The 24,359-nt window shown below is 49.7% G+C and overlaps 3 protein-coding genes across 5 annotated transcripts; all 3 read right to left on the bottom strand.

Annotated features, from left to right (window-relative positions):
• Positions 1-342: 342 nt before the first annotated feature.
• On the bottom strand, positions 343-5,787 carry SPMAP2L (sperm microtubule associated protein 2 like). Its single transcript, XM_085310816.1, has 7 exons — positions 5,716-5,787; positions 3,558-3,766; positions 2,668-2,805; positions 2,347-2,467; positions 1,530-1,661; positions 843-1,018; positions 343-457 (listed from the first exon to the last, which is right to left on the bottom strand). The coding sequence occupies exons 1-7, from the start codon at positions 5,785-5,787 to the stop codon at positions 343-345; spliced, it is 963 nt and encodes a 320-aa protein (XP_085166942.1).
• Positions 5,788-6,642: 855 nt separating this feature from the next.
• On the bottom strand, positions 6,643-10,816 carry ARL9 (ARF like GTPase 9). The gene is made up of 3 exons (XM_085310796.1): positions 10,439-10,816; positions 8,879-9,054; positions 6,643-7,807 (listed from the first exon to the last, which is right to left on the bottom strand). The coding sequence occupies exons 1-3, from the start codon at positions 10,755-10,757 to the stop codon at positions 7,628-7,630; spliced, it is 675 nt and encodes a 224-aa protein (XP_085166922.1). The 5' UTR covers positions 10,758-10,816; the 3' UTR covers positions 6,643-7,627.
• A 1,395-nt stretch (positions 10,817-12,211) lies between these two features.
• Positions 12,212-22,721, bottom strand: SRP72 (signal recognition particle 72). 3 transcript variants are annotated; one of them, XM_085310793.1, is made up of 17 exons: positions 22,536-22,721; positions 21,603-21,764; positions 20,758-20,869; positions 19,604-19,635; positions 18,901-19,025; positions 18,750-18,807; positions 18,437-18,568; positions 18,041-18,169; positions 17,483-17,555; positions 16,824-16,888; positions 15,750-15,849; positions 15,291-15,390; positions 14,810-14,887; positions 14,037-14,174; positions 13,746-13,783; positions 13,249-13,408; positions 12,212-12,497 (listed from the first exon to the last, which is right to left on the bottom strand). In XM_085310793.1, exons 1-17 carry the CDS (start codon positions 22,704-22,706, stop codon positions 12,320-12,322), a joined length of 1,851 nt encoding a protein of 616 aa, XP_085166919.1. In that variant the 5' UTR covers positions 22,707-22,721; the 3' UTR covers positions 12,212-12,319. The 3 variants fall into 3 exon arrangements, with proteins under 3 accessions (XP_085166919.1, XP_085166918.1, XP_085166920.1); XM_085310792.1 differs by having other exon boundaries at positions 18,437-18,604; positions 21,621-21,764; XM_085310794.1 differs by having other exon boundaries at positions 21,621-21,764.
• Positions 22,722-24,359: the final 1,638 nt, after the last annotated feature.

Below are 24,359 nucleotides of genomic sequence, written 5' to 3'. Positions count from 1 at the left end.
AAGAACAGGTCCCGTGCTGGCTTCCCCCAGCAGCACCGTTATTTCATTACTTCTTTGATATTAAAATGAAGCAAGAAAAAGAGTGGTTAACCCACAACATAACCCCTCCTTGCGAGAGAGGCTTCCTGCATCAGGCCAAAGTCCTCTCTTTTCCTCTGCCGACTGTTTTGCTCTTAAGGAAGGACTATTTTATTTAACTCCCTSGATAAGCCCAGGAAAAGGGAGCTGCTCACGCAGAGGCCCGTTCCTGCCCCTGTGCTGCGCTCTGGGAGATCTTCCAGCCGCAGTCCAGTCCAGAGGTTGATCTCAGCTGTCCAAAGCGGGAYGTGTTTCTGCTGGAGCTCAGTGCTTAACGGGGCGAGCCAGATCTTGGAGTCGAGCGGAGCAAGTCGCCTTCTTGGCGGTCTCCTTCACCGTGAACGCCTCTGGGTTGAACTGAGTCAAGTCCATAGGAGGCCTGGGCGAGTGAGGACAGAGCCAGTCAGGCTGCACCGTGGTGGGGCCAGCTCTCGGAGCCGCCCGTCGGCTGTCGCCCCTCCGCCCGCTCCCTGCCTTTAGCAGCGGAGGGCAGCAATCTAGTTGTGCCAGCCAGCCAGCTTTTTAACTGCAGTTAAGATACCCCAAGCAATCACTCCTAACGGCTCCCCTAGATCTTCTGGGGTGCCATTCCGCTTCAAGAGTGCTTTTCAAACTACAGTCCATGCAGCACTGACACAGCCTGCCGTAGGAAATCCATGCATTTTTGGCAGCAGAAGGGCAATGGCTTAATTGCGCCAGCCAGACCCAACTCTGTAAGGTGCCATGGCCTGCACAAAACGGGCTGAGAGCTGAGCAGCACCTACCTTTTGCGAGGCTGGGCCAGCTCCACGAGCCTTGGTGTAGCCACTGCACGCAGCGCTGCCTTTGTCACCAGCCACTCAGCATCTCGCAGGGGCATGTAGTCGGGAAGCAACCTTTTTGCCCCAGCCAGCTCCAGGGTTCGAGGACTTGCGACTGCCTGCTGAGCTGACTTGGACACCTGTGGAGGAACAGGGAGAGAGAGTCCTCGTGGGTGCCCTCAGCATCCAGGGGTGACAAACACGCAGCTCAGCGTACCCAGATCTGCAGCCACTGGCTGCACAGAGATGGGTCATGGTCCCGGCTATGGCTGTGTCCGGTGCCAGATGAGCTGTAGAAGGGGAAACCACAGTCTGGCCAGTCCCACAACCCAGCTGCCAGGCTCTGCTTCTTCATAACCCTCAGCTGACTTGTCCACCAGCACACCCTGGCCTGGACATCCCAACTAGACACTCGTCCACCTCTTCCCAATCCCCAACCCACATCTCACCATGCTGAGACACCAGGCACAGATCTGCCCTTCTCCTACGGGGAGCCAGGTCAGGCCCCAGAGGGAGGGCTAGTCCTGGTCTCCTGCCCAGGGAGCAGCTTCAGGGACACCACCACATCTGAGGCTGACGTGTGGAGCTCCAGGGGCCCCATGCTTCCAGTGCAGGCAGCAGGCACCCGTTGCCCTCCCACCAATGCCTTACCGGCCGAATGGCAGCCTCAGGGCGTCCCCGGTCATAGCAGCAGGTCTCCTGCCTGACCCGGGGCTCTGCGAGACGCTGCAACCGTGAGGATGGTCTGGCCAAGGCTGCGGCGTTCGTAACGTGCGTCTCCACCTGCACAGGTTCAAGGTGGCCATGGAGGGATGTGCACACAGGCGGCAGCACCAGCCTGTCAGGAAGGCTCTGTCACCCCAMAGCCGTGGCATCCCAGGATGGCGTAACGGACACCCTTTTGCCCCTAACACATCAACACTTCATCGTTTTTTCACCCCAGCTATAGGGGTGATATATAGGGGATTTATTCCAGAGTAGAGAAATCCTCTTCATACCCTTCCTTCTGACTGAATCCAAGAATTTTCTTGCTAAGGAGAAACACTCAGATTTCAGGTGAAGGGTGAAGGTGCAGTTAGCTGCATTCCTATAGCAAAAGAGATTGCTGCAGCAGCACATGACTCCTCGCTCTCCTTTTTGCAGTGTTACCGATGTCAACTCCAGCACCTCCTCCCACATCTCTCAGCTCAGAGACCGAAGCCAGGAAACTTGGCCTTTGCCGTGGAAATAAGAGCAGTCTGGGGTTGCCCTAAGCACTTTTCCTGCTGCCTAAGCAATGATCTGCCTAAAAGGAGCAAGTTCRGAAATACCTCTCTAAATCAGGATTCTGGCAAACCAGTATCAAAAAAAAACCATATATATACTGCTTGCAGGCTTATACCCGGTCTGCACGCAGCTTGGAGCATGGCTGCCCAACTCCAAACCCGGCTGTGCTCCCTAAAAACCTCGGGCCGCYGCACCACCTCACCTCTCCAGCTGGCAGGAACGCAGGGTGCAGCGCCTTGGGCCGGGCGAGTTGCAGGATGCGCGGGGAAGCTTCGCAGCTCAGTGCGCCTGGCGGCACAGGCCACTCAGGCTGCTGACGGGGTCTGCAAGCAGAGAGATATGGTGCAGCTCCAGCCCCACATTCGCCCAAAAAGAAAACCGAAAGAAGCCCAGATGGGCTTCTCTGATGCAAGCCCCAAGGACTCACCTATAGCACCCTACAGCTCACCTATAGCACCCTACAACTTGCCTATAGCATCCTACGGCTCACCTATAGCACCCTAGGGGCTTTCTGGCATCTCACCTTTGCCGCAGGTAAGCGGCCTGGCATTTTTTCGGCTCAGACAACTTCAGAAGTCGATCAGACGGCAAGCCAAAATCCACCAGCGGGGGACGCTCCCAGATTGCCGATTCCCGGCCACAGCTGTACAAGAAGAGGGGTCTTGGAGGGGGGGAAGCGTGGAAGAGTTAGTGCAGCCAACGAACAGCAAACATGATCCTGGCAAACAGCATCCAAAGGCTGGATAAGTAGCTGTGCTTGGTGCAGGTACAAAAGTTGGCCCCAGCACCCACGGAAAAACCAGGAACCAAATGCGCGTTTACACGTGGTATTATCTGAGCTGAAAAGTAAACGCTCATTTGCCTACGCAAAGGGCTTTTYTAAGCACCCCCAGTACAACGTTTCCATCAGGGCATGCGTGCATACACACAATGTCTCTTTTTTCAAGCAGAAGGAAAGCTGGTTTTTGGAGGACTTTAGACAGGAGAAGGTTTGGATAGCAGCAGAGGAAATTACTCCCATGTGCTTGGAGACTSAGATCAAGGCTGGCTCCCAGGGCAGCTAATCCAATCTCTAACCAGAGCTGCAACCACAACGTTGCCGCGGGAGCCCTTCACACAACGACAAATAGCCCCTGCCAGAGGCTACGAGGAAATAAAAGGGCACCAAAATTGAACGCTTCCCAATTCCTTCTCTTTTTGGAAGCACTTTCTTCCCTGCTGCACAGAGCTCTTGTTCCAAGCATCGGCACAGCCCAGGGGGTCTCAGCAGTGAGGAGCTCCCCATGGGAGGGCCCGAGGCGGGATGCAGCTTCACTAGCTTCTGCCCTTCCCCTGGGAACCAGCACATCCCCCTGTCTACTGAACRCCACCCGAACCACCTCTTTCATGGGGACGCCATCCCACACCACTGACCTGCGCTGGAGCTTGCCATCAAAACTGCGCTTGGGCTTGGCCAGGGCCACCGTTCTTGGGGATGACTGAGCGGTGACGGCGCCCCGTGAGAGGGTCCAGATGGTCTGTTGGTTTCCCCATCTTAGCCTAGCAAGAACAGAGTGTGAAACGTGCCCTTTAAATGTGCACGAATGTGAAATGTGTTTGCTGGGGCTGGCTCCCGTCTCTGCCTAGGGTGGGATGTGCTCCTGGTCCGTAGGGCTCCCGCAGTGCTAAGCGTCACAGCCATCCCCTGAGTTCATGCCACCTCTGGCATTGAAGCTCCTACCATTGTGTGGGCAGTTGCTGTCAACTTTTTTAAAAAAAAAAGGACCTTCAGGTGATGAATCTGGTTTTACAGCTCCCAAGGCACGCGCAGAAAGGGTCATTTCATTACATCTTGMAGCTCCTGGTGAGGACGATTCACAACTGCCTTTTACTTGCCTCACTAGTACCATCTAACTATGCCACAGGAATGATAGTAAGAATACTAGTAAGGTTATGATCAGGGTGTGCCATGGAAAGTGGGTGACGTTTTGCAGCATGTTYGTGCTAACTCGCTCACCCCCGAAGTGAATTTGGAGTTGTTCATCTGCTCACTGAGAGAGGGAGACAGCATGAACCTCTGCCATGGCGGGAGAGAGTGCCAGGGCAGTTGGGGTAGGACAGCAGGGTGGTAGGTTTGCAGAGCCCTTCTCAAGCAYAGCAACATGCAGCTGGACAACAGAGAAGAGATGTTATCCAGAGGCTGRTGCCCTTGCTTGATCCCGTGCCAACAAGGGCAATTCTGTTTCTRAAGTGGGGTTGTGTCCTCCAGGGTRCACCGGCCTGCAGYTCCAACAGGGTCTGGTCCGCTTGCACCACAGCRGACCACACTGCAGCATCTGAGATGCCAGACCAGGGCAACAAARACAAAAACTGGGCCAAGCACTGTTTTTGGATTGAAAACAGGAAAAAGCAAACTGAACAGAGACCCTGGCACCTCGACTGTCTCATTTTGCTGCTTTTGGAGCCACTTCTGCTCTTGAGATCAAAGCCACAGCAAGACAGAAGTCTCAGGCCATGCCAGCCRAGACCTTGTCTGTCCCAGCCAGGTTGTCCACGTGCCTCCTTACCCAAGAACTCTCTCCAAGTAACTGTCCATCCATTTAACCTCCTGGTGAACTCACCAGCCTGGGGGAGTTCGTGCCATCTCTTGGGATGCCAAGACATGCATCTGCAATTCTGCCCTCGCTGCAGGGTCCCTTCAAGATGTGGCAGGGAGAGGAGAGTTTCTTGGTTAATAACATGCCATGAAGCCCCAGTGGGTAGGGGGTGGACAACTCCCCAGCCCACTCAACCCCAGAAACACCCATTGTCATCACCCAGGTGTTTACTAACAGGCACCATGGAAACGACACTGTTGCCACAGGGCTTTAGGAGCACAGRTGAAGACGTAGTCCTTAAACTTCACAATTTAATTTATTTCAGTCCAGTTATCACCCAGGAGGTCTTAGATGCCACAGAAACACAGGCATATACCTGTGCCCCAGGATCACRTATTACGCAGCCCAGATGTTTCTACTGAATATTCAGACCAAAATCAAATGTCACTGTCTGRTCCTGCTGATCAAGTGTCCTAGGCCTGACACCCCAGGGGCTGGGAAGCATTCATGCTTTGCCATCCTGGGCACAAAGCAGAAGGAYGAGAGAATGTCACTGCCACGAAGGCATTGCAGAGCGTCCTGGTGCATCTGCCCACCAGGGCTGCAGGCACCYGCCCTCGATGAGATAGAGAACAACCATCCAACATGGGTGATCATGGTCATCTGTACCACAGAAAAGACCACAGAGGGTGAAAGCCTGGGACATTGATCTCCTGCTTAACATCCCTTGACAACGGGGCAGTGTAGCCCTAGAGAGCGGCGAGGACACCGATGTAGAGAGAGATCCGCTCACGGCAAACTGCCTGCGCTTTGGGAGCAACCTCCTGAGCACTGGCAAACATTTGCTGGAAAGCTCGGCACCAGCGAGGGTCCTCAGGKGTCCTCACCACACGCTGCCTGCGAGCGACACGCTGTTTTTTCTYCTCATCACGCCTAACCACTGCTTATGACACCACAAACACAGGATCGCAGCAGGAACTGCCYTTGGGACTCACTTGACAAGCACTGAGCAGGTTTTTCTCCAGTTGTTTCCCTGGTACCTTCCCGGCAAAGCTGCGCAGAGACATGCTCCAATCCTCTCTAGTAGCTGCTGCTGACTGCAGGCTTCCAGCAGCTCCCAGGACCGCAAGACAGCATCGGCGCCACATCCGCTCCCCATCATCGCCCTCCTTGGGACGTGCACCAACACCACTGGTAACCTGTAGGCTCCTGCTTGGCACAGTCTAAGAATCTATTACTTCTTTAACCGCAACTTCAAAGGGAGCTTTGAAAGCCTCAGAGGAGTAGCGGCTGTATTCAGTTGGACTCTGTAAAGCATCAAAAGAGCCGCCACATTTTAAGATGTAGGAACGGGAAAAACTTGAGATGCGGCAGTGCAGTAGCTGCAGAGAAACGATGTCAGGTGTGATGAGGGGCGGCCACACACCCCAGTGGACCCCAATGGCGATGACAGCCAAGCAAGGTGCAGAGATGCCTTTGCCTGACGAATGCTTCACTATCACTTCAACTTCAGCACTTCTTCGTGAATTTTGATCCCCAATTCCAAGGTGTGCGTGCTGGGGAGCGGTTTAGCTTCAAGGGCCAGAGGAGCCCCACCATGCAGGGGGAGCCCACCAAAGTCCTAAGGTGCTTGCAGCACCCTCCTGCTCTGGCTTCTCATTGATTTCCCTCTCCCTTGGGCTGACCTCAGCAGAAGGACTTGCTTCAGCACCTATTTCTCAGGCCAGCAAACAGAATGAAAATCGTGCTACCAAGAGAAGATGGAGCCTTATCGGCGGTGATGAGTGAGCTGAGCATCCATCCCCTACAGAAGAGCGAAAAGTTCTGATTTTAAAGGTAACTGCCCAAGGAGGCCCCTGAAGCCATCTAAGGGCGTCTGATGCCCCACTCCTTGTTCGGGTAAATGAAGCTCAGGCCACCGATTAGCATAAAATTTCTGCTTTATTTATCTGTCCCTAAGGACAAAACTACAAAACCCTTGTACAATAAAAGCAGTTACAAAACGCTCGTGTGCCTTTTACAGCATTGCCTAGAAGCCGAAGCATATTGTTGGGGTGAGTTAGGACAGTACCAGCACGGGGAGAGCARCGCTCCCTGGCAACTTACTTTCCTCATCTGCCACGGTAACAGAAACCACTTTCAAAACTGACGGATCATCACCTGCTTATTTTTCTCTGGCACAATCTGGACTCAACCAAAACAAGCTGATGAAGCTGATGAAGGAATCCCTCCATCTTTGGTGCCAATTTAACTTCAATGCTTTAAGTCTCTACTTGAATTTACACAGTTTTGTTTTTTTCTCTGTAGGCAAAGAAGCTTAATGTCTTACTGCTTTCATTTCGTTAATCTCATCCAGTAAACAAGCAGGAAACCAAAGTTTCAGAAGCAGCTCATGATTTCGAGTATCAAACTTCAGATTCACCCACCAGCCCAACTTCCAGCCATTTCCCTTAAAGAATGGGATCCCATACAGCTACCCCAACAATCATTTGTCACTGTTGAAAAATCTTCTTTAAAATAAAAAGTAAAGGTGTTTCAATTACAGGCTAAGACACCAGGCCATGTTAAATTCACTGGATGCAACTTTGTTTCATTAAAGTCGGTGCTTGATTAGCACCTGGCAAGAAGTCACTTTGGCCTGTCTGAGCTGTATCTTCTCACCTCTGTTTTCCRAGAGTCTCATTTCCCCCTACAAATATTCTAAAAAAATACTGCTTTTCAAAGATATTTTAAAATCACTAATTAAAGTAGACTTTTAACAATGATGCATCATTCTCACAGGAATGTCACACCTACAGAGAAGGGGAAAAAAATATCTGCACATTTCAGCTGCCCTGTGGCAATCTGACCATGTACGAACATTRCATCTCTCACAGCTGTGGTTGCCATGTTGTGGGAAAAGAGCTGTCATTGCATTTCCAAAACCAGCTGCGTTATCAACTCCTTTGCATCCTTCATGCTGGAAGAGATCTCAGAGCCATCTTCTGCCACGTGGGTACCAATCAAGAACATCTTCCTCCGATCCCCAATATCAGACAGCGCCAGAGCATCGTGGATATCCGTGATGCTAAATGCACCTTCAAGGTCCTGATACGCAAAAACAAAACAAGCCCGTTAGTTGCAAAGGACCGTGGCACCATTCCTGCTTTGAACTACTGCTGTTGTCCAGGAAGGGGAAGGGTTTCAGATGCTCAAGGATCACTATCTTGTGCCCTCTTCAAGATCAAGTTCTCATGCTCTACAACACTTTGGGGAAGAAAAAAAAATAACTTTTACCTAATTTCTTCTCAAATAAGTGTACAGCCCTACTTCCAGTCATTGCAATGTTCCAGTAACAATGTAAGTCTAGCTGTAAAAGGCAGCTGAAGGTTTTGCTGGCCCAAGATCCTGTTTCTGACAGCAGAAGCCCAGTAAAGAGTTACAAGAACAGGGCAAATATAGCAATTCTTCCCCAGATGCCTTCTCACCATTTCTTGGTCAGGAACCTAGCAGATCAGAAGTAGCATTTGTGCTTGAGGAGGCCAAAGTCTGCCATTGTGTGCCAGAATAACACAAAGGATCTAAGTCATTAGAAATTTAGGAGGTAACAACACAGAGTAAACCAAGCACAGAGCCCGCGCAGAAGAAAAGGTGGGGTTAAAAACCCTGGGCAGTTCTGTCATCTCATCATACGCCAGGCACAATCCTGTTCCAAGGATAGCACCAGTCACTGAGACTTTCACAAAGATTTTAGGAGAAAACACAACCTTGTGATGAAAGCGAGTCTGCAGTTTCTCTTCTCTCACACCACAGCAGCAGCTTTAGGACAACTGTGCTTCACTATGTGGCTGCTGCCAGGGAAAGCGACACTTGTGGATAAACACTCAGATCACAACCCCTGACTCCAGGTCTAGCTGTGGTCTCCCTTACAGCTCCCTAACCTTGCAACCACACAGCAGTTTTCATCACTATTTCCACCCGCAGCTCAGATCGCACCGCCTACGAGCACAGGACCTGCATCTAACAAACAGATGCACAATTCAGCCTCCGATTATTTTCTTCTGCAGTCAACAGGTGCCCTGGAAAGTCCCTCAGCTACGTGGCCTCCTGAAAGGCATCAGGTCTCCTTTGAAAGATTTTCTTGATGTTTTTGGAGCTGCTGCCAGCCCAAGCTCTTACCTGCTTGTTGGCCAGAACCACCACTGGCAGGGTGGAGTCGTTCTGGATGAGCTGATGAAGCAGCTGTTTCGCCACAGGCAGTCGGGCATGGTCAGATGAATCCACGACGTAGACGAGCAGCAGCACTTGGGGCAGGTACATCCTCCAGTAGGAGCGCAGAGACTCACTGCCCCCGACTGCAAGAGAAGACAGCAGCACAACATTCACCAAGCAATCAGAGCAGCGCCACTCCTAGAGGTGCAGGCAGCAGGCCCTGGGCTGAAACCTCCCATACTTAGGCTGCTGTACGTGAGACTGGAAATGGCTTTATTTTCCCCAAACAAGTCCCATGCAAACCTATGTRTATGATCAGAAATATATATATATACATATATATTTTCAATCTTTCCATTTTAGGCTCTTATTTTGAGAGGTATCTGGGCTCATTTTCTTTACTGCTGCTTATTGCTTCCTTCGTTATTCCTCTAGAGCTAGAAAAGAAGGGGGATGAGACGCTCAGCATAAAGACCACATGAGAACGTCCTCACTCAACCTATCTCCACATGCTTGTCTCACCTTAAGACAAAGCACGCCTACAATTTCCAAGGGAGAAATTCAGTTCTGGGGTGAGGTGAGAGCAACTTCGTCCTGCGGCATCAGATTTGGGCGACACTAGRGACTCCCACAGCTTTCAATAACCAAAGCTGCTTAAGGAGAGAGCAAAATCAGGTCCCAGCAGACTCTTTGAGTGAGCAAGGGGAGAAATCTTTGCACAGGAGATGTTTCTACCTGACTTTTTCTCTGCTGGATGTGAAGGGAAGCTAACAGCCTTCAGAAGCAGGGCTGATGGTGAAGCCGTATACAGCAAGTAACCCCTGGACTAAGCAACAGTACAGACCAGGTAAGTAACCAGATTAGAGCGCCGTGCATGGATTTACCTGGCTCARACTGGCCTGAGACATTTCATTCACATGGGTCAGTCCGCAGCCATCACATCTCAGCCACTACCAACCTGGACCGGAGAGGGAAGGATGACTCAGAAACACCGGGTCCTGCCKGGGGCCGCCCAACACCGAGCCCAGACGGTCCCCAGGCTCGCAGGAGCACGGGAACRCGGTGGTGGTGGTGAGGGGGTTCCCTGTGCTCAGCTGCGCAGCTGGCCTCCACCTCCAGCAAAGCCGGGGGGACACAGCGGCTGCTGCTGTAGGGTCAGGGACTGAGTTGCCCCCAGGGTCCCTATCTCCCCAAACCCTCAACGGGGGCTTGCCTGCCCCTCGGACGGTAACAAGCCACTGGCAAACAAAACCTATGAGGCTTTTAAAGAAAAAATACCCCCMCACACASACACAAAAAAGAAAAAGCATCTTTCTGCTCTGAGCTTTCAGATCCGATAAGCTTTCCAATCCGATAAGCTGAAAGATCAGGGTGTAACGGGCCGGCCGGCACAGGGAGCCTCCTCGGGGAAGCCGAGCCCCTCCGGAGACGCCAAGCGTGGCCGCTGCAGCGCCGGGCGCGAGCGAGCGGGAYGCCTCTGGGGCACCGGCTTGGCTCCCCGTCGCGCGTGACCCGGCGCTCACTCACTCTCCACGAACTCCATCGGCACCTGCCCGGTGTGGATGCAGACGGCGTTGAAGCCCTCGGTGGGGGCCGCGCCGCGTCGCCCACGGCCGGCGGCCAGGCAGCGCAGCACGCTGCTCTTGCCCGCGCCGTCGAGGCCCAGCACCAGGACGTGCCGCCTCTGCCCAGCGTTCGCCGGGGTGGGCAGGGAGCCGCGCGGCCCTGACGGACGGCCCTGGCGGTGGCTCCGCACACGCGTCCAGACCACCGCGGCGGCGGCGACGGCGCCCACTGCAGCCAGCGCTGCCCCCCAGAGCGCCGCGGGCCGCAGGCGGGAGCCCATGGTGGCCCCTGGCTCGGCTCGGCTCGGCTCAGCACCGCCTCTTCCCCCGCCCCACGCTCTGCGCGCCCGCAGCACCACCCACCACACACACACACACACACACACACACACACACACACACACACACACACACACACGAGAACACGGAGCTACTGGAGCGAGTCCAGCACAGGGCTGCTAAGACGATTAGAGGACTCTCTCCTATGAGGAACGCCTGCAAGAGCTGGGCCTGTCCAGCCGGGAGGAGAGAAGACCAAGAGGGATCTTCTCAATGTCTACACACACCATAAGGGGTGCGGGGTGTCYAGACTCTTTTCAGTGGTGCCCAGCAACAGGCATAACCTGAAACTCAGGGAAGTTCTGAGCATAAGGACAAACTTCACTGTGAGGGGGACTGAGCACTAGAATAAGCTACCCAGAGAGGTGGAGTCTCTCCGTGGAGATGCTCGAAATTTTGAGTTGCTTCGTTCTTAGCCTTTTGCTATTCAGCAATCAGATTTGCTCCCCCGAGGCAGGGACACATCCCCAGGGTGAGCAGCCAGGGCACCATTCAGGTAGCCTGGTCACAGCTTTGGCAGCGTCGCAATCAGCATTTCTAGCCGCTTAAAGCATTTCAGCCAGGTTGGACCAGAAAAGCTGCCTGGAGAACATAAATCAGTTCTCCCCCACTGTCTACCCCCTCCCAACCACCCTCCTTCTAGAAGCTAAATGGCAGGAGGCCGTGGCTTTCTCTCTTGTAGCCCCTAGCCACGGGCTAGGAGGCACATCATCCAGACCAGTTATGCAGAGGAATCCTTCCTGTGCAGCAATCAGTCTGCAGCAGCAGGCTCTACGAACCATTTTTAAAGCTGTTTTCTGTCCTCTGTGCTTTTTTCTTCCCACTCACAGAGCACGACACACATCGGCTCCCTTCCAGACGCTCATGCTGTACAGACAAGGTAACAAAGCCTGTATTCTACTTAAYAGATTGTCTCCATGGGGACTCTGTCTTGTTTTGTTTTTTAATCCACAGTAACATTTCACAGGCTTCCAGCCTCTTCAGCCCTTGGCTTTCAATTCTTTCAGAGAAACCTATATGTTCTGGGATGACATCTGATAACTCTCCCTGAAGGTGTTGTTTGTATCTGTTGGAAGTCCAGGCCACTCTCTCCCTGCTCATTTGAGATTAGCTGAAGCCAAATCACCAGAACCCTTCACCCAGCCTGGCACCCCTCTGACAGCACCTCAGATACTCCTGCATCCAACATCCCAGGCCACTTGCTCGTGCAGAGGGAACATAGCAGATCTCAAACCCACTCCTCCCGCCCCCTTGTTCTGATCTACACCCCCCGAGCAGGCAGAGCTGGAGTGAGACAAGCCACAGTGCGGGCARGCGTGAGGAAGGCAACTTGGTGAGCAGACAGATCATGGTACCTACACCAGCCCATCTCCCCCAAGACTGCCACCAGACAGGATCGAGTTTTGGATGCCAGGAGCCTTTGGYCACCACTTGCTTTTGACCTTTATTCTGCAACCAGCATCTTCTATTGAGGGAGGGAGGCAGGCCACACTCCCTTCTTTTTTTACCACCCTCCTTTTCCCCCTTTCTTCTTCTTCTGCTGCTGTTTCTTCTTGGTGGCTGGGGCCCCAGCTGGCTTTTGGTGCCTGGGAGGGATGACGTTACTTGTGGCTGACAGAGCAGCAGCAGCRCTGCCAGGCCGAGGGGAGGTAGGCGGGCTGCTGGCAGTCCTACTGGCATCCCTGCAGAAAAGAGGAGAGAAAAGGATACCACATAGGCTCACAACTATCRGCAAGATGGGCAACTTCAACAGCTGGGCCGGAAACTGACAGCAAAAAACAGCTGCTGCCCCATGAGCTCTAGATGGCATCATGAATGTGAGGGCATTCAGGCAAGAGACCTTGTWCATCTGAGATGAGCTCCAGCATATATAAAAGGGTCGATGGAAATGTGCCTCAAAGGGCAGGCAATCAGCTTCTAACTCTGACGTTCGCTAAATATTACAAGTCCCCAACATCAAAAGCAAGACTCACTTTTGAATAGCCAACAGTCTCCCAAAAAGGCTTTTCGTGCTCACATTTTGGAAGAAAGCTGTATAAAGGGGAACTGCACCAGTCAGCATTGTGAACTCTCTGTATTATTCTAGAGAGTTCTTTCTTCTCCCAGACCCAGACAAGTCACCATCTTGCTGTGAGGCCTCATACACAGCAGCAAGCCCTGATTCCAGCCCAAATCAGTGTCATGTTATAAGGGAGCATCATTTTTTCCCCCAATCACAGCTAGCAGCTCTCCAGCAGCCAAAAGACTGGAGACAGGTCGAAAGTGGACATACATACTTCATCTCATCTTCGAAGTTAACAAAAGGTGCAAATGACAATACAGAGCTTCACCTGTGCTACTCGGGGCTGGTAGGGCAACAGAACCACAGGAAACCCAGCCCTCCTGGCTGCCCAAGATCTACATCCCACGCTGAGCCCTCCAAAGGGTACTCACAGCTCAGAGGAGCCAGCTGTCGTTGAGCCCTGAGTCCCCTTGCCAACCTGGTCCTTCTTCTTGCCCTTCTTCCGCCCACGATAGTATGAACGCTCTCGCATTGGGAGCCACCGCTCAGGGTCAGGGGTTACCTTAGGGTCATAGTTTTTGGGCAGCTTTCCTGCAGAACAGCCAGTGCAAGGAGATGAGATTGGGGTCAACACACTAGAGAGGCATCAACAAGGGATACACATGGGATATCAGCAGCCAGGAGATGTGCAGAGCCCAGCAAGTCACAGTACATTCCCTCACCAAGCCAGGAGCTGTTCTCACTTCTGTGGAGAAAAGCCCCAATCAGAAGAAGCTGTCATGAACAACGGGGTTCACAGAGACCCAGTCCCAGCAGAGAGCTCCAGCTCCTGAGGAAAGCGCCAGGGTGCTCGGGGCTGGCTATCRGACGAAATAATCCCGTCAGCTCTCTGGAGCTGAGCCTTGTCAATAGCTAGGAAACTACTCACCCTTCTTTTTCTTCTTTTTCTTCTTCACATCCCCTTGCCTAAAAAAGGAAGAAGAGGGGAAACAGCAGCTGTGACACAGCTCAGACACAGTGACAAGTCAACCAGAAACTATCTCTGGAAGAAGCTGAATCATTCTCATCTCTCTCAGAACTTAAGTTTGCTGCTATCTGAAGCTCCCGCACAGAGTCASTGAGCTCCCACGCCACAGCCTGCTATCTACAGTGATACCCCTACCAGGCCAGGTGAGGTTCTTCTGCCACCCRAAAAAATGATCAAAGCAGCACTCTTTACCCTTGCTCCTTCTGCTGGCTGTCGCCAGTGAGCTTCCCAGCTTTCTTCCGAATATAAGTTGCTCCATGGGAGTTTTCCAGCGCATCCACATCTACTTTCAGTGACATGGTGTCCGAGGAAGGCAAGTGTTTGCTAAGTCTGCAAAGCGAGAGTTCAGGGATGCAAAACAGGAAAGCTGACAAGTCAGCAGCAAGGGGCAAGCACAAAAGGTGAACAGTCAGCTTGGTCTGAACAGATGCAGATGGGCAACTCCAGCTTGAACAAACTCAGCCCGTTAGCAATACAGAACCAGACAGCTATTCCCAGCTCTGCCCACTGCGCATTTTGGGATCAGTTCCTTAATTTCCCCCTGCCTCATTTTTCCCTTCTTTGAGATGGCTGCTGAGGGAGAAAAAAGCTGTATGAGAACCCAATATTTTGGGTCAATGAGAGCTTAGCTGTATTTGGTTGGGCACAGTCCTGCATTACTACCATAGGTATAAGTTTTCAACAGAAAAGACAGAAGATCTCCAATTTGGGTTCTTCCCAGTCTTAMGATGCCCCTCCTCAAAAAGAAGGTGCCCAAGAACAAAACAGGCCTGGGATCCCCACAGGAATCAARCCTCAGTTAGTGAACAAAGCAGCTCCAGAAGACTTGGCCTGGACACACAGCTGTTCTGGACACCTTCCTCACCTTTCTTCAGGTGAGAATAGGCCAAAATTCACCAGATGCTTGAAGACCAGGGAGCCAAAACACCTCTTTCTTTCCCCAGACATGACTATCAAAAGGATACACTTTAGCTTTCTCAGGGTCCACGAGGGAGTATGCAGAGATGAGCTGTGCCAGAGTATGCACATCTTTTGGGTTTTGCCTTTGGAGTAAGAAAAGAAAAGATCAAGTCACCAAGGCACACATTCATCCCAAAGACTGGTACCAGTTTGCAATACTGGCTGCCTCAGCACAGCCGCTATCTGTGGGGATAGACACGCCAGTTTACGGTCTCCTCCGGAGCACATCGCCACATGCCACCGACACGGACGAGGAAAGGGATGGAGAGGTCTCCAAAGTATTATGAAGCAGGCAGTCAAGGAGGAAAATCTCTCAGGTCCCAAGAGCAAAAGGGAATTAACAGTCCCCCCTCAAAAATCCCATCGATCAGACAATAAAATGAAAAACTGGAGRGCTGCCAGTCACCCAGCTATGTGAGACACCACCTGGCACGAGACAGCATGCACAGAGGTCTCCAGGCTCTTTTCAGTAACTTCTCAACTCACTTCCAGAGCTCTTCCAAGTCACTGATTGCTTCCTTCTTCCTGCCATGCTTCAGTTTAAAGTTGGCGGCTTCCCTTATCAGCGACAAATGCACGGGAGACTCTGGCTGGAAGACATAACAGCCGTGATTAGTTCCTCGCTTTCACAGCATGGACCACAGCTCTAGCTGGCTCTAATACCMCAAGGCCCGGAGCCCAGTGCCCTGTCATGCAGAAAGCAGGGCCACCTTTGCACTGCAGGATGCGAGGCAGGGCTACCTGGGACACAAGACTGCTCACTGCTCTGCAGAGCTCTGCAATCAGGCAGAAGGCCTGACTGCTACATTTGAGCACCCGTTATCCTCACTCCCTTGGTGTGACAGGAACCAGCAGGACTGGGACTAAGCATCAGCAGGAAAAGCTGAGCTTGGAAAAGCTAGAAAAACTAGGTAAAACCTTGCACACTGCATCCTCTGATTTGACTTGCCTGGAACTGCTGATACCACTGGATAGCCTGTGTGAAGACTTCAATTGCACTGTCAATGTCTTCTTCATGACTGTACATTGTCACCAATGCAGACACCTGCAAACATTCAAGAGCAGCTTTTAGCAGACCCTCAAGCGAGTCACCTGTAGCCAGGGAGTCAGCAGTTATTTAAGGAATTTCCTAAAAACGGAGTCAGTGTGAGCTTCTTGCTCTGTGTTCCTAAAACCAGCTGTGGTGACAGGCAGAACAGCCAGGCAAGACTTTCCTGATAGGTCTCTCCCGCAAAAATGTCCCTGCTAATCTTTCTCCTACTGTACAACCTTAAGGCAGCAATCACAGAAAAGACTTCCTTGCCTGGCACTTTCTCTGCTTGTCACTTGACAAGCATTTCCTTTCCCATTTCCTCCCCAAAGAAGCTGAAAGAAAGAAATCAGTGCTAAAGAGATGCGATGCAGACASAATTTATCTCCTCTATATCCAAGTCACAGGCAGAGATGATCCAGGGCAAGCAACTGATATCGCTGACTGCCTCCATAAATTACTTCAACCACTTGCACATGCAAGTGCAACAGACCTACAGCTTCCACTCAAGAGGCTAATGCTGTACACTTGAGTGTTTTCAAGGTCCTCAGGCTTTTCTCGATACCAGATACACACACGCATGCAGATGGGGGTCATGCTGTGGCAATGGGACATGTGGGATCTTCTCCCTAATGCCTGTTGCCCCAAAGCAGCTTCAAAAACTTCCCAACGGCTCGTACAATGTAAGCAGCTGCTTCAGCGATGTTACACGAGCAAATCCAGGCAACATGCAAATCGGAGGGTGATAAGAAAGTGGAAAAGCAGGTCAAGAGCATCTCTGCTGACAGATRAAGTACTTTTACAGCCAAGTCAGGCCATCTGATGCAAATTATATCCCCAGCTTTGCCCAAGACAAGGAAGATGGGCTCAGATTCCCTGCAAACATTCAGTTCAAGGGAAAACCAAAGGAAAGGAGCAGCAAGGAGCAACCAATACAAAGCTGTTCTATGAGACAAAGCCTCACGCGGTTCAGACTGAGTTTTGCTTACCATACCAGGCTTGTGCTGCAGTTCTTCTATGCTCCTCAGAATGATGCAGGCTTTGGTGACACTGCCTAGGAGAGAGAAGGAGGGAAGCGCGTGCTCTGAGCAGCATGGTAACACTTCACCCTGTCTGATGGGCAGGGCAAGACACCAGCCTGTGAATTTCCCCTAATTGCAGGTGCAGGTAGGCAACAGGGACRTAACGATCCCTTTTTCTTCAAAATATGTCTCCCACTTCCAGGAACAACACACAGACCTCCACACCTCCCACACTTTGATCTCCAGACCCCCTTCCTGCCCTCGCCACCTCCCACAAGGGTTCAGGAACAACCTTTTACAAGCAGTTTCTTCACTTTTGGGAACAACTCCATGCTACCTGAATCTATGCAGGAGAGGTACTATCAGGGAAACCCGCTCTGTTCCCAAGATAGATTCAGCCCTATCATTCACAAAGATTGTGGGAGGCTCTTCCAGGGATCTGTGGACCCCAGACATCCATACACTAAGACATGAGCTCTACCCTGCCAGAGCCTTATATACAGAATGCCTGACTGCAGGTATCTCTGCTCTGCACCCCTGGCACAACACTGACAGTCTAGSTTTTCTTCTCCTTTGTATCATTATTGTGTGCAGACACTTCCTAGCAACAGGAGGACGCTGGATACCTTGAGCAATTTTTAGCTGGGCCATYGTCAGCTTGATCTCAGCTGCGTTGGCAGGGTGCTGGTCCGCAAAGTCCTGAGAGTCAGAGGAAAGAACAATTCAACATGTGTGGGCACCAGGCAGCTGCTCCGCTGAGCCGAATCACTGCAAGCTGGCAAGAGCTAAAGGAAGTTTTCCAGCACCAGCAGGTTTCAGCAAGTAGCAGAAGAGGGCCCTAAACCATACCAGTGGCCCACTGTGCCCTCAGATTTTAGTACCAGGCCACCACTCCCTCCAAAATGAAGCTGTTGCAAACTGCTTGGAAGTGGACTGCTTATCCTGGAAGAGGCTTGCTACAATCTCCTAAGTACAAAAATCAAAGGTTTGAGGGAACTAATTCCCTTTTAAAGCAGTATAGTTCAGTTAGTGTAAAAGCTGTCTAGCAACATTAAACTAAACYAAAATAAGCACGGTCGGGTAATCCCAGAAATTTAAACGAAACTAAGTGAAACAGCAAGCAAGAAGGCAGGCAGCACCAGTTTAAAGGGAGACAGGTGAAAAGAGCAGTTTGTCTCACCTACCTGCAGAAGCGCTATCGCCTTTGCATGCTGCTTCTCACGACACAGTTGGGCTGCCTGGATCAGCACAGGGAGCAAATGCTCAGGGCTCTGCAACTGCAGGCTTGCTGACAGCTTGCGGCACTGATCTGCCTGAGGGGTAGGAAGAGAGAACACRCTTTGCTCAACCTCTGCGAGCATCTAATGCAGTGACCTTCCTAAGGAGAACAGGAATAGGGTTGACGCATGAGCTACACCCAGGAAGAGCTGCTAGCGACGACTCGCCTGAACGGGGCACACAGGACTAAACAAGATGTCTTGGTGACCGTTCAGATGCATCTAAGAACTCCACATTCCTCTTCCACCTAGTCAAATTCTTGCTAAATTTGTAGCCAGCTCCTGCAGATCAGTTTCCCCTACCTGGTTAGTGTACATAGCCAGCAAAGCTTTGTTGAATTCAATTGCCTGGAGCTGTTTCTTGGAGAGTTTATGCTCAACGCCTTCTGCATTGGTCAGCTTCACCTTTTTCTTTGAGTCGAAGACATTTTGGTCCTGTGGGAATTGCACATCATCAATTTCACAACAATGCTTGAACAAGAAAAGGCCTGTGATTTCACTTCTGCTTTAGGAAAAAGTCTTTCCAAATTATCCCCTTTCCCCTCACATGACCACAGAAACAGTCTAAGCAATGCCCAGGAAGACCCAYATTGAAAGCGGCCAGGTAATTCTATACCTTGTTAATTGTGATGATGTTATTTGCAATGACAGCAAGCAGTCCTACGTCTGTTGGCCTGTGGATTAGAAAAAGAAGAAAGGATATTGTTATAAAACAGCAGTCTCTTTACAGCTGGAAGAATGAGTTCTTGTTTTAGAAAAGCCCCTACTTTAACTTGATTATTTGATTGTAGAGCTGTAGAGCATCCTCTGTACGACCCTGCAGTTGCATGATATAAGCCATCTGTCCATGAATAATGGCCAGTTCAGCCTCAATATCTTCCTCAGTTACRTCCTGAAGGAAAATTAAGGCAGGAAAATAAAAGGGCAATCTCACCTCTTTTCCCCTGGCTTCAGCATTTTGCTCCCAAATGTTTATAAACTCTGTTGGCAGCAAAGACCACCAGCTACTACAAGGGAACGTTGCAGCCATAGCACAAATACAAACTTATCTGGCTTAAACCAGGACAGAGGAAAAYTCTTTACCTGCTATTCTGAGAGTGAGAAGACACCCTCAACCCGTACACTGCACCTTCCTGTGCTCGAAGCACACCAACAGCAGGGGGTACGAATCACCTCAGTTTCCCACCGCCCACCCAGCAGGTTCATCCACAGCGTGGACCATCCTGCACCAAGCCTGCCCGCGCCGGCASAGGCACTTGTGCAAGGCACAGCAGCAAAGAGCTGGCAGCATTACGCTTCCGCAACAAGCACGACGGGTGCGCAGCCTCACAAGCTGGTATCAGCAGCAGCGCAAGCCTTGCTGGGCAGTACGGCGCAGCAGCGCTGGCTACTGACTGCCCATTTACGGTATGTTTTCTGACCACACACTTATTTGAAAAGCAAACACCTTTCAGAATGTCAGGAACTTACCGAGTCTTCCGAGAGCGACTGGCGGCACAGCTCTAGGGGGGAAAAAATGAAGAACTTGATTTAGAAAACTTTAGAGAAGACACAGACTAGAAGCACATTGGGAGCATATACCAATCACATGCATCCCTTGCAGATACTAAACCTGAGACTTCTGCAGCATCACAAGGGCACATTAGATTACCAGCCAAAAAGATACATGCAGAAGAAACATCAAATACACAGGAGACACTGTCTGTCCCAGAGACTGACAGTAAGCATAGCTGTGCACTGGTTTTCTCTCCTGAATAATTTTTGTTAAACCTAGTTCCAGATCTTTTACACAGGTACCGCTCAGCTGTGACTAGTAACCACTGTGGTTAGTAAGTGCAGCAAGCCCAGAATATTTAGATTGCACCYTCTTTCAGGGGCAGCAATTCCAAATCTGTGTCTTCAGCACAGATACCACTCATTTCTTAACTTTCTCATYATTTGTTTTGTTCTCCAAAGGATTACTAGTACAGAGCAGAGGTTCATTAAGCCCAGAAATTACACACGCTCAAGAAATTAGTTGGATGTATGTATGCTATCACCAAAATCAGGACAGAATTGAGCTATTCATATGCAAAAGTAAATAAATCATAATGAAATTCATCCTCTCCCCCTGGCTCCCTTATTCCCCCCCACCCACAAACACACACACACACACACACACACAAAATACCTCTTTCACTCTACAGGAAAATATCCAGCTTACAAAAAAAGCTCATCTATTTCTTGTACTAATTTTAGTCATTACTCAGACAGTGAAGTATTTTTAATATATACTGAATAACAAAACTAGGATTGGGAATAGATTAAACATTTTAGGCTTATGTGAAAAGATTATTCATATCTGCTCCCCACTTCAAAAAAAACTGCTCAAAGGAATTCAATCCCAATCAGGAGGCTGGGAGAATGCCGGGAGATGCTACATACACTGTGGCTCCAGAAAAGATTTGCAAATAAATGTTTCTACAAACACACTAAACCTGGCAGGAAGCATCTGAAAATCTACAGCAAATTCCATTTCGGGTCAATTTTTAAACTGAGTCAGAATCTCATTCTCTAAGTGTGTATATAGAGAACAAAACTACCAATACACACAGAACTTCCTTCCAACCTCACTATATCTTTACCTTCTGCTTTCTGTAGTTTTTTCATTGCTTCATTCAATTTTCCTTGTCCAATCAACGTACATGCACTGTTATAACACAGCTCGTAGGTAGCTTCTCGAAGGCCCAAATCTTCCTAGCATGGGAAACAAATGTAACACAGCATAAACACCAACTGATCTATACAGATTTGACAGGCAACAGACACAAGCTGCAGTCTTCCCAAATACTAAAGCTGTTCTTTGCAGAGTAGGATTTGCTACGGAAACCTGCACTCAAGAGGCATTTTTAAAAGGGCAATGCATCTGCCAAGTCAGTCACAGCGTAAAGGACGTTCCATTACATCGCACAACAAAGCCAGAGGCAACCAGCAAGGTAGCAACTGAACTCCAGCCTGAACTCGGGGATTGCCTAGGCTGGAGGAGGACAGGTAAGAACTGCTACTCTGGAGAGCAGAAGAGGATCCGCAGCACAGAATAGAATAGAAAACTGAGCAGGTCACGCACAACTCAGGACAAAGATCTCTGAAAGATGAGAGCACTAAAATCTGCACYGCTCTTTAACAGAAATATTCTTCAGCATAGTTGGGTGACCCGGGCAGTTTGTGTAACCCAGAGCAAGAGCACAATGAGAAGGAGAAAAGTTCTAGTCACCACTTCATGCTTTGCTGAGACATCTACTAAGACGGATCTCCTTGGAACCAAAGACCAAGTGTAATTCAGTAGTCCACAGACCAGTTAGCGCATTCATTCATCAATACAGGGGAAACCGCGAGGCGATCTTCAGTACATTCAAAGACAGGAAAACATTTCTCTCCTGATAAAGATCTAGGACACCAGATACTTTTTTCTCCTGTTTTTCTCACACACATTCGAGCACACGCTTACTGGCACCACTCTCTCCCACGTGCTCTGGGCTGCCACAACAGCAGAAAGGTTGGTTTTTCTCTCTTCCTCATATTCATCTTGGGAGTTGCGGATGAGATCCCGGTAAGCAGCTAGACAATCATCGTAACGYTCCAACCTGTACAACTGAGAAAAAAAGGGATTAGTCTTCAGAACAGTATTTCCCTGCGTACGCCAGCAATTAAATCCTCCTTCTTCCCCACAGACTGGCAGTAACAGAGTATTACATGGTTTAGGCTCAGCATTACTAATATTCACATCCAGCCTTCAGGGCAAGTTCTGTGGATGATTTTTGCCAGGACTCAAGCAATGGTAGCAGATACCCAGACACAGACCACACCGTTTTTTTCTCCTAAAAGAGCTTCTTTTTTACAAAAAGTAGCTTACACAATTTTGTTCTCAGACAGGCTTTTTCCTGATTAGATCACCTCTCTGAGGCAAGTTAAATGAACAGCCTTCCATGCTACTGAAAGGACAGTCAGTTCTTCAAAGAAACTATTTTGATCAACCAAAGAGAATCCAGAGGTGAACAACAGCTTCTTTTCTAATTCATCTCTAAAACCCAAGATGCCAAGTCCCACAGACCTTCCATGAACAGGTATCTTATGCAAGCAGAGGGCTGAACCACACCAAAAAAAAAAAAAAAAATCCAATCAGCCTTCTTCCATCCCCCATCTCTTTGATTTCTAAAACTATACCAGGCCAGACCTGGAAAGGGAAAGGAAGTCATGAATATACTGCTTTGGTTTAGTTCCTGTTCCTTCAGCAGCAGGTACTGTACACCTCCTAACCTTCAGGACAGAGAAGGAAATCCTGTCCCCATACTTGCCCCACATTAGAGCGTGGACAGGACATCCAGCACATGAAACGCCACTGGGAAGAGATGCTTGTAATTACCACTTGTCCATAAAGTTCTTTCAGTTTGTCTGTCTGCTGGCTGGCACTCTGAATGGTCTTGAGGGCGTTCTCAATGCGATTCAACCTGTATTCGCAGTAGGCCTTCTCAAATGCAATAATGTCACTGTAAGGACAACACAAAAGCTGAAAACAAGCACCTGGAGTCTTCATTCAGCAGCACTCACCCACCTGACCATGCTTGTCTAAGCTGTCCTAATTAGCCACACGCTGCTATATTCCCACAGGTCGCAAACATCAGAGTTGAGCACTTGATCCCAGAACACTGAGTTATTTATCTGTTGAGTACTGAAAATATCTTATATATGGTTTGYATCTAACAGAAAAGAAATACCAGAACTCCAGCTTAAAGAGTAGGTTCATTTTTCTGGTCTCTCTAGACATCCGGCATTTTAAACCTGCTATTTATACAGGCAGAATTTTCCCAGAACTCCTACTGATTATGTGAATCAAATGCTTAAAGATAAAACRAAAGCAAACGTCATTACATGACTCCTTAAGGAGAAGGCATATTGCTACAATAAAAGGTTGTTACAACAAACTTTCAAATACACATAATCACGTCCCAGAGAAAAGGAAAATGGGATAAACAGTCCGATATTAAGCCAATGRCAATACTGACCTATTTTTAAATACCAATACGGTAGAACTGAAGTGAAAGGATTTGCTGATATAAACATGAAATCAGCATCAAAGCCAAATTCACACCAGCAGAGAAGCGCTATCAATGARGCAGAGTCCTGCAAACTACATCCCAGCTATCCCCTGTTACCGCTTGAGCCAAAGGCAATACAGTAAGCRATTCCCTTAGTTCATCACTGGTGCTGAGAACGCAGTAACAGGCACTTGTCACCAGCCACTTCTCTAAAATGTTCTGGGCATAGCTAAGTAGGGGCGGAGGGTCCGAGAATAAACGAACAGCATTAAGAATTGAAACAAAGGACAGAGCAGGCCTCAGTGCAAGACAGGGAAAATTGCAAGAACCACAACTTTTCCTGCTCTGCAGAACAGAGAGCGAGAGAGAGAAACAAGATAAAGGAATCACAGGGAGAACTCTGAAGCCAGTTGAACTTACAGAAATCATTCCTCCTTCCCAACRCACATTAAGAAAACAAGCTACAAGCTTGAAACAAACCTCTTTCCTCCCAGGAAAGAAGAAACTTTTGAATAAACTAACCTTCTTTATTATTTATTTATAATCCCAGGTGTGAATATAAGCAAGGAAGTGTTTCATTACTCTGATACTACAACACACTTTTCTGTTGTTTTTGTTCCTTGACTAGAATGCAAATCTTGAGCATCTGAAATGCAAAAATGTTGCTGTCATGCAGTTACTGAGTGGCAATTTTCATCCTAGTCATTGCACAAAGATCAGAAATAGGAAGACAATTACAGAGGTTGCTTAATAACACAAACAGAAATGCTGAAGCTCGATTTGCTCTCGAATCTGAGTGGTCTCCAAGGTCCTGATCTTGCAAACATACACACAGAGCCACACCAACCCAAAAGCTGGCAAAGAAAAGGACCTYAGGAGCAGTCAGATGAACCAACCAAGCAGAAATGAAAAGCTCGCAACCACTGACAAGGRCTTCTGCCTCCTCTCTTCACCCAGCTATGAGATCACTCTCCTTTGGAACAGCCCTGGTGTTCACCCATGTTGTCGAGCAAAATCAGGTCATGGAAGCGGCTGAAAACTAGATTAGGGACATTTCCTTCAACAGTAACAGCAAACTGTTAGATAGGCTCAAACTGACTCAGATCATCTCTCTTGCACCCAGAGGACTTCAGTGTCTCGCTAGAAATCCC

This window comes from Rhea americana, unplaced genomic scaffold (assembly GCF_003343005.1).
Source record: "Rhea americana isolate MKP2758 unplaced genomic scaffold, rheAme1 scaffold_326, whole genome shotgun sequence".
NCBI classification, from domain to species: domain Eukaryota; kingdom Metazoa; phylum Chordata; class Aves; order Rheiformes; family Rheidae; genus Rhea; species Rhea americana.
This window is presented reverse-complemented; position numbering and strand designations above follow the sequence as displayed.